Source organism: Oncorhynchus kisutch, linkage group LG3 (genome assembly GCF_002021735.2).
Source record: "Oncorhynchus kisutch isolate 150728-3 linkage group LG3, Okis_V2, whole genome shotgun sequence".
Classification (NCBI taxonomy): Eukaryota; Metazoa; Chordata; class Actinopteri; order Salmoniformes; family Salmonidae; genus Oncorhynchus; species Oncorhynchus kisutch.
Genome location: NC_034176.2, coordinates 49,501,034 through 49,509,917, shown reverse-complemented (window position 1 = coordinate 49,509,917; position 8,884 = coordinate 49,501,034). Strand labels below are relative to the sequence as shown.

The 8,884-nt window shown below is 39.6% G+C and overlaps 1 protein-coding gene across 2 annotated transcripts in view; it reads right to left on the bottom strand.

Annotated features, from left to right (window-relative positions):
• Window positions 1–8,884, bottom strand: part of LOC109884341 (zinc finger MIZ domain-containing protein 2) — a 71,761-nt gene continuing 62,877 nt past the window's right edge. For both annotated transcript variants that reach the window (XM_020476310.2, XM_020476316.2), the window contains exons 17-19: window positions 7,949–8,115; window positions 5,786–5,992; window positions 1–859 (exon numbers count right to left, since the gene is read on the bottom strand). In XM_020476310.2, coding sequence (XP_020331899.1) covers window positions 752–859; window positions 5,786–5,992; window positions 7,949–8,115 — 482 coding nt within the window. In that variant the 3' untranslated portion in view covers window positions 1–751. The remainder of the gene's footprint in view (window positions 860–5,785; window positions 5,993–7,948; window positions 8,116–8,884) is intronic.

Here is an 8,884-nt window from a genome sequence, read left to right as displayed (position 1 = left end):
TTACAGATTGCCATTTATTCAATTTGCCTACAAGGTTGTTAACCATTGTAATGAATATAATGTCAAACATTTCTGCATAAAAATCTGTTAATTTAGAATATAAAAAGACTGAGTAATTGTTTGTGTGCCGGGGTGCTAAATGATTATAGCTTGGAATGGTTATGTAAATGTGGAAATTACATTGCTGTTTTGTCACTGTTGTGCATTGATAAATCACAGTAAAAGGCAGTGAAAATACATATTTATCTTTGAAACACATAGGGCATCCCCTCAATGTATTCATCTTCCATTTATTATTGTAAATTAAAAAAGGTTATTTAATCATACTTTTATGGACATTTCAAACTCACCAAATTCAGTTGGACATAAACTTGCATCACAACTGCATTGAATAAGAAAATGTACATACATTGATAATCCCTTCTAAATGTGAATCTAGTAAGGAAGCATTTAAATACAATTGGATCCTTGGACAAGAAAGGTAGTAACAAGGGAATGGATGCGGGAATAGTTTACAGATATAAAACAAAATATTACCATAGTTTATAGTCAGACAAGGGACATCAAAGATTTTCCTCATATTCAAGTGTCTCCTCGACACGCCTACTACCACTGACGGCCATTTTCGGCTCAAGGGGAGCTCTTATATTACAGGAAGTATTTTTTATACCCACATTGTAGGTGGGATACTTCTTGTATGTAGTTTATGTGTTGCAGGGAACCATGGGAGACTGGAGAGGAGAACCGGGACTCAGTTGTTCTCAAAGAGGGAGAGTAGGTCATCATTGCTGTTGTTCGGTAAATCGGGGGGACCAAGGTAAGACAGTAGCTCATCTGGATTTGTCAATTCAGGAAGTAACTGTAGAGGAGAGAGAGAAAACAGAATCCCTAAAGATGTATGTACAACAACAACAACAACAACAACAGGTACTGCGCTCATTAACACATTGTGCCTCGCTCATCAATCAATCATTCACAGTTCAAAATAGTCATCAACATTAGCATATGAGCACTGTCTTGCACATTTTCTTTGTAGCTCAGATTTTTTTTCTTTGGCATAAATGTACATCTGTATATAAATGTATGCACTCACTACTGTAAGTCGCTCTGGATATTGTAAATGTAAAACGGTCCGAGACCACTTGTATGCAAATTTCCTTGCAGACAGGGCTCTAAATTAACTTTTTTCATTGGTAGCACATATATTTGTTTTAATTGATTGAGATATAGCATACTGGGCGAATATGAATTCTAGCTACTTTTGAAGCATGTTGTGCACAAAGAAACTAATATTTAACTCTGTAAAGACATATGTTTGTTATGAAAATTGATACAAAAACCTGTCATTGAAATTACAAAGTCATTTGTGGAATATTAGGTTTCTACATTGTGTAAAAACTCTACCTATTGAGATGCATTACATTGAAAGTATTTCAAGTTTGTGAGTGAGGACATGCAAGAGATCAGTCCTTCATTCATTGATTTTCTAAAGAAGCCATGTCTTTTCCTTTCTTTCTGTGCCCCCAGATGTTTAGAAGTACTGGTAAAGTTACCAGGTTGTTAACTAGCGGAGGTAACATGACTGATTGTTTGTCCTTTAAGAGCAAATTCTTATTTACAAGGAGCTGTCCTTGTAAATAAGCCTACTCCTTCCTCCCCGTCTGGGAATTGAACCCCAGTCTCCCTTGAGCACGACACAGGGATTCTTTAGCTAAATAGCCCAGTACTGTAGCCTGCTCCAGACGGTCACATTGTACAGCTTCATATTTTCATTTCCATCCTAGCGGAAACTGGGAGTCTCGTGAGTGAAAACATCCGAAGATCATCAAAGGTAAACGATTAATTTGATTGCTTTTCTGATTTTCGGGACCAAGCTTCCTGCTGCTAGCTGGACATAATGCAATGCTAGGCTATCGATAAACTTACAAAAACGCTTGTCTTGCTATCGCTGTAAAGCATAATTTCAAAATCTGAAAGGACAGGGTGATTAACAAAAGGCTAAGCTGTGTTTCGCTATATTTCACTTGTGATTTCATGAATATGAATATTTTCTAGTAAGATTATTTGACCGTTGCGCTATGCTAATTAGTGTAGTTGCTGACAATTCTCCTGGATCCGGGATGGGTAGTTATACGGATACTATTGCCCGATTGTTTATTTTGATATTAGAGTAGCTGAGGATTAATTAGAAACATCGTTTGACTTGTTTGGACAAACTTTACCGGTAACTTTTTGAATTAGTTTGTATGCACGTTGAACGAGTAGGCTACTAAAATTGATGGCGCCTACTAAACAGACTTTTTGGGATATAAAGAAGGACTTTATCGAACAAAACAACCATTCATTGTGTAGCTGGGACCCTTGGGATTGCAAACAGAGGACGATCTTCAATGGTAAGTGATGTATTCTATCGCTATTTGGGATTTTGTGCCGCCTGTGCTGGTTTGAAAAAGTATTTTGATGTGGGGTGCTGTCCTCAGATAATCGCATGGTATGCTTTCGCCGTAAAGCCTTTTAAAAATCTGATAACACGGTTCGATTAACAAGAAGTTAAGCTTTTAAACAATGTAAGACACTTGTATTTTCATGAATGTTTAATAGTATTTTGAATTTCGCGCTCTGCAATTTCACTGGATCTCTGCAATGGATGTTGCCGTAGTGGAACGCTAGCGGGACACCGATCCCACTAAGAGCATAACATTTCTACACCCTAATTGTAGACGAACCAATACCCAAACTGAAATTCTGTGAAAATGAAAATCTCATTGCCTTATCAAGACCAGTCCCCCTGCTTCTCAGAGCAGCACAAAAACGGTGCTCAAATAGTCGTAGGCTATTGCTTCAAATCCTATTGCTTCTAACTTCAATATGCTCTTTAAAACAGTATAAGATACATGTTTGGGGAATTTTAATTATGAGAATTCTGTTTTGAATTTGGCGCCCTGCACTTTCACTGGCTGTTGTCATACAGTATATCGAAAAATATGATATGACTCTCCGCCAATAATTATATATATATATATAGAGGATTGGAGGATTCTAAATTAAAACCAAAAGCCGCCTCATGGGTCTCACGGTGGCAGGCGGTACGTGTATAGAACCTGCAACTGTTTGCACTATGGGAGGCCCCATTCACAAAGATTCAAAATACAGAGAGGTGATGGTAAAGGTATATTGTACTGCTAATATCCCATAATGGGCTATTATAATACGGTACATGATGTCCAGGTGAGGATAACCAAAACATTTCTTTATAAAAGACTATCAAAAATAACCTTATTTAATTTCATCCAAAGCCATGAATGAGTGAGTCACTCAGCTTTATGTAGGTGCCGGCTATATGACTGTGCCATCAACTTGACAATACATAATGATATTTTGGAGGTTATTTAGTAAAAAAAAAAAAATGTAATCTGTAATCTGAATAAAAGGCCAAAATAATATTTGTAAAGGCCAAAACATTTATTTCTGTTTTTAGAGGGAGAAAAAACGCTGGGCCAATTGTGTGATGCCCTATGGGACTCCCAATTCACGGTCAGATGTGATACATAATAATACTTTTTGTGGTATTATTTGTTTTGTCTTTTCTGGTGGATTAAACTGAAATTGCAACCAATCACGGCCGGTTGAGATACAGCCAACCTGAAATACATTTAACGATAGAATTCTCCCCTTACCCTCCTAGGCAAGTCTATTGTCCAGCTACCTGCTAATAGCCATAATGGCACTGTACAACATGACCGTGTGTGTTCGAAATAGTATTTTCCAGTAAGCAACAATTTGTTAACCTTCAGTAGACAACTTTGTTCCAATATTTCTGTAATTCAGTGATATTTATTCCCATTGTAATTCATTAGGGATCCATAGCCAAATAAACATCTGTATTTTTATCATTAATTTTATTAACGAAAGCACAAAGATTCCATTATTAGTTACATTGTTTTAGTTTGAACGTGCAGACTGGCAATAAGAACAGCGGGAATGTTTCCCTAATCAGCGCCATTATTAGTGCAATGCGCTTAAAGTGTTACTCTGTGCTACCCAGTGTGGTGGGGATCCACCTCCCTCCCCCACGCTTTCAATGATTTTACGGAGTGATTTGTTATTCGTCCTTATCTCTGGGACACTAAAAGCCATCCAGGCTGCGCATGTCTGTTGAAGCTCTAAAGATCTTATCACTCTCCTATCTTAGACACATAGGCTGTGAGAACTGGTTAGAACCTGCTTTTGTTTGTTTTAATGCTTTATGAAAGCCAAGTACCCCTTATCTCTCATGTAAGATTGCCTCCCCCTAGCATGGTTAAGCAGCTTTTTGTGTAGATTAAGTATTTAAAGACTGTAATTGTAAAATCTTTGAGATCCTTTCCGGTATATCCTGAGAATTTCTTTCCGGTATATCCTGGAGGTTACTTTCTGGGTTCATCCTGAGAGTGATCTTCCTTCCAATTGCTTGAATAAACCTCTTATTGCTGATAAATGAGTTCTGCCTGATACCTCTGAGTTTTCCTCAACAACATAATACAATATAATGTGTATTACACATTACGCAGTGGAAAAGTATTATGAATAGTGCAAAACTTAACATACTACGAAATTGTTGCCCTATTTATGAACAAGTTGATGAATGAGGGCCATTGTGTAGCAGCTTTGCATAAGTTGGAACCAAGACTGTTCTCAGGGCAGGACTAGTTGATATGTACGAGTCGCCTCCCGAGTGGTGCAGCAGTCTAAAACAATGCATCGTAGTGCTAGAGGTGTCACTACAAACTTGGGTTCGATCCCAGGCTGTATCACAAATCGTCTGTGATCGGTAGTCCCAAAGGGCAGCACACAATTTGTCCAGCATCGTCCGGGTTAGGTCAGGGGGGGCTTTACTTGGCTTATCACTCTCAAGCAACTCCTTGTGGTAGGCCGTGCGCCTGCAGGCTGACCTCAGTCGTCAGTTGAACTGTGTTTCCTCCGACACATTGCTACGGTTAGCTTTCGGGTTAAGCGGGTGGGTGTTGAGAAGAGCGGTTTGGCGGGTCATGTTTTAGAGGACGCATGACTCCACCTTCGCCTCCCCAGCCCGTTGGAGAGTTGCAGCGATCAGACAAGATGGAAATTGGGGAGAAAGGGGGTAAAATACCCCTTTTTCTCCCCAATTTCGTGACATTTAATTGGTAGTTACAGTCTTGTTCTATCGCTGCAACTCCCTTACGGATTCGGGAGAGGCAAAGGTCGAGAGCCATGCATCCTGCCAAGACACACTGTTTCTTGACACACTGCTCGCTTAACCCGGAAGTCAGTCACCAATGTGTCAGAGGAAACAATGTACAACTGGCGACTGTGTCAGCATGCATGCGCCTGGCCAGCCATAGGAGTCGCTAGAGCGCATTGGGACAAGGACATCCTGGCCGGCCAAACCCTCCCCTAATCCAGATGACGCTGGGCCAATTGTGCGTCGCCTTATGGGTCTCCTGGTCTCGGCCATCTGAGACACAGCCTGGCATCGAACCCGGATCTGTAGTGATGACTCAAGCACTGCAGTGCCTTAGACTGCTGCGCCACTCGGAAGGCTCCACGTCTGGAACAATATTTACATTTTACCTAGCCCGTTTCCTAACCTTAACCTAATACCGAAAAATCACTTCTGCTAGTCCAAACCGGCAGACCTGCCCTGAAAACAGTCTTGGTTTCCACTGATGCGATACACAAATTGTGTACAGTGTGAATGTAAATGTAGTGTAGCAATGCACTGCGTAGCTAGGTCATGAAGTCAGTGAATTAAAATGTTGCTACTCACATCCAAGGAAGGCTCTGGCACCTCTGAGCAAGCGGGGCCCCCTAACCCAAAGGAGCTTTCTGTGTGTAGTCTGGTGTTTTGGGAGGGATTGCGAGGCTGCATCATGGGTGCCCCTGGTCCCCCGAGGTGTGAGATGCTATGGAGGCCTTGATGCTGCTGATGCTGGAGAGAACTGTGGGAAGAGTCCATGCGGCCAGAATGGGGAATCTGAGGTGAAAAGAATTATAAGTATTATAAGCTCCTGCATAACACGTCTGTGCCACATCAACGTATAATATGCTTTGGTGTGTTAGAAGTAAAATAAAGTTTTATAACAAGCCAATTCAACTCAAATCCAACTACCCTTCCAAAGTGTCATGCTCCTTTCAATTAGAACTCATCATCAATTCTTTACATACTTTATGACTTTGATGGCACCTTTGATTTGTAGAGGGGCCAAGACAACAAAGCAATACATGAAACCATCTTAACCCACACTTAACCTATTCTTTATAGTTGAACAATTACAACAATACTGAATGAACACTTATTTTAACTTAATATAATACAGAAATAATATCAATTTAGTCTCAAATAAATAATGAAACATGTTAAATTTGGTTTTAATAATGCAAAAATAGTGTTGGAGAAGTAAAATTGCAATATGTGCCATGTAAAAAAAGCTAATGTTTAAGTTCCTTGCTCAGAACATGAGAACATATGAAAGCTGGTGGTTCCTTTTAACACGAGCCTTGAATATTCCCAGTTAAGAGGTTTTAGGTTGTAGTTATTATAGGACTATTTCTCTCTATACCATTTCTATTTCACATACCTTTGACTATTGGATGTTCTTATAGGCACTATAGTATTGCCAGCCTAATCTTGGGAGTTGATAGGCTTGAAGTCATAAACAGCGCTGCGCTTCAAGCATTACGAAGAGCTGCTGGCAAATGCAGGAAAGTGCTATTTGAATGAATACTTACGAGCCTGCTGGTTTCTACCATCGCTCAGTCAGACTGCTCTATCAAATCATAGACTTAATTATAATATAATAACACACAGAAATACGCGGCTTCGGTCATAAAGATGGTCAAATCCGGAAACGATCATTTCGAAAACAAAACGTCTATTCTTTCAGTGAAATATGGAACCGTTCCATATTTTATCGAATGGGTGGCAACCCTAAGTCTAAATATTGCTGTTACATTGCACAACCTTCAATGTTATGTCATAATTATGTAAAATTCTGGCTAATTAATTACGGTCTTTGTTAGGAAGAAATGGTCAATACACAGTTCGCAACGAGCCAGGCGGCCCAAACTGCTGCACATACCCTGACTCTGCTTGCACTGAACGCAAGACAAGGCACACAATTTCCCTAGTTAAAATTGCCTGCTAAGATGAAATTATTTTAATTAAATATGCAGGTTTAAAAAAAGATACTTGTGTATTGATTTTAAGAAAGGCATTGATGTTTATGGTTAGGTACATTGGTGCAACGATGGTGCTTTTTTCACGAATGCGCTTTTGTTAAATCATCACCCGTTTGGCGAATTAGGCTGTGATTCGATGATAAATTAACAGGCACCGCATTGATTATATGCAATACAGGACAAGCTAGTTAAACTATTAATATCATCAACCATGTGTAGTTAACTAGTGATTATGTTAAGATGTATTGTTCTTTATAAAGATAAGTTTAATGCTAGCTATCAACTTACCATGGCTCCTTGCTGCACTCGCGTAACCGGTGGTCAAGCCTGCCACGCAGTCTCCTCATGGATTGCAATGTAATCAGCCATAATCGGCGTCCAAAAATGCGGATTAACGACTGTTATGAAAACTTGAAATCGGCCCTGCCGATTAATCGGTCGACCTCTAATTCAGATTACATTATGAATTTTATGGATAACTTATCATAATGACATGCACCATCAACACTGATTAGTAAACCAGGACCCACATACAAAAGAAAGACCAGGTCTACAACACTACCCCACAGTTTAGACTCTAAACGAACAAGGGAACTTCAACTTTGTCACCTAGCTGATTGGATGAAAAGTGAATGATAATACGTAAAAGCACAAACATGATTATTTTGGGGGTGGGGTGGATTTCTTTGTCAAGACTCCAGACCATTGAGAACAGGAAGAACAAAGCACTCAGCAGGGTTGAGGTTAGTACCTGGGATGACATGGGATGTCCCATGGGTTTGTCTGAAGTGAGGAGTCCACTTGGCAGGTCAGCCTGGTAGGAGAGGGGGGGTGGTCCCGAGGAGAACTCCCCAACATTAGGGGTGCCAGGGGCATTTGGGAAGTCTGAGAACCCAGGCTGGTTAGGGTATCCCAATCCTGGGCAGAAACAGACATACACTCGTTACTTAGACATTCTCCACCCTTTTAACCATACATTTACACGAGAAGAACATTTATTTGTTATTTTTTTCACAGAGAGCATTTGCTAATTAATCCATTTCAAAATGTATTTCGGCAAATACTTTTGTAAAAAATAAGAGTAATGTTTTAGCAGGGAATGGCTATGAGAGGTGATTTTGAAAATTTGGCTAAAACAGTCCAAAACCTTTGTATTTGTACACTAAAGGAAAAAAGTCAGAACCATTCTTTACTGAATGAACTATTGGCTGTGTTCATTGGGGTACTCCATAGGAAACTGTGCAAATATTTTGACACAGAAAAGAAAACAATAATAAGTACAGACAATATCCTATCGTATCTCAGTCCCTCCGGGATTTTCATTTTTTTTTGATGGTGATAGATTCAGAGGGGTTGGATTAAATGCGGAAGACACATTTTGGTTGAATGCATTCAGTTGTGCAATGATTTTGTACACTTTGTCACGAAAATGCACTAACGGGGAAAAGTTTATTGACGTGTGGCTTGATTGAATGATTTTATGCTTTAAAAAAGTGCTGCAATTGGTTAAAATTGTTAGCACTCGTTTTGTATTGCGGTAATATTGCAGTGATTTGACTGGTTTATGAGGTAATAGTGCGGAGATGGGTAAAATTTGAAACCATAATAACCGCAGAATCACAAAGGGACTGGTATATGTATTAGTGTTTTCTTTTCTTCCATTACATGCCACCTGGACACGACCGTA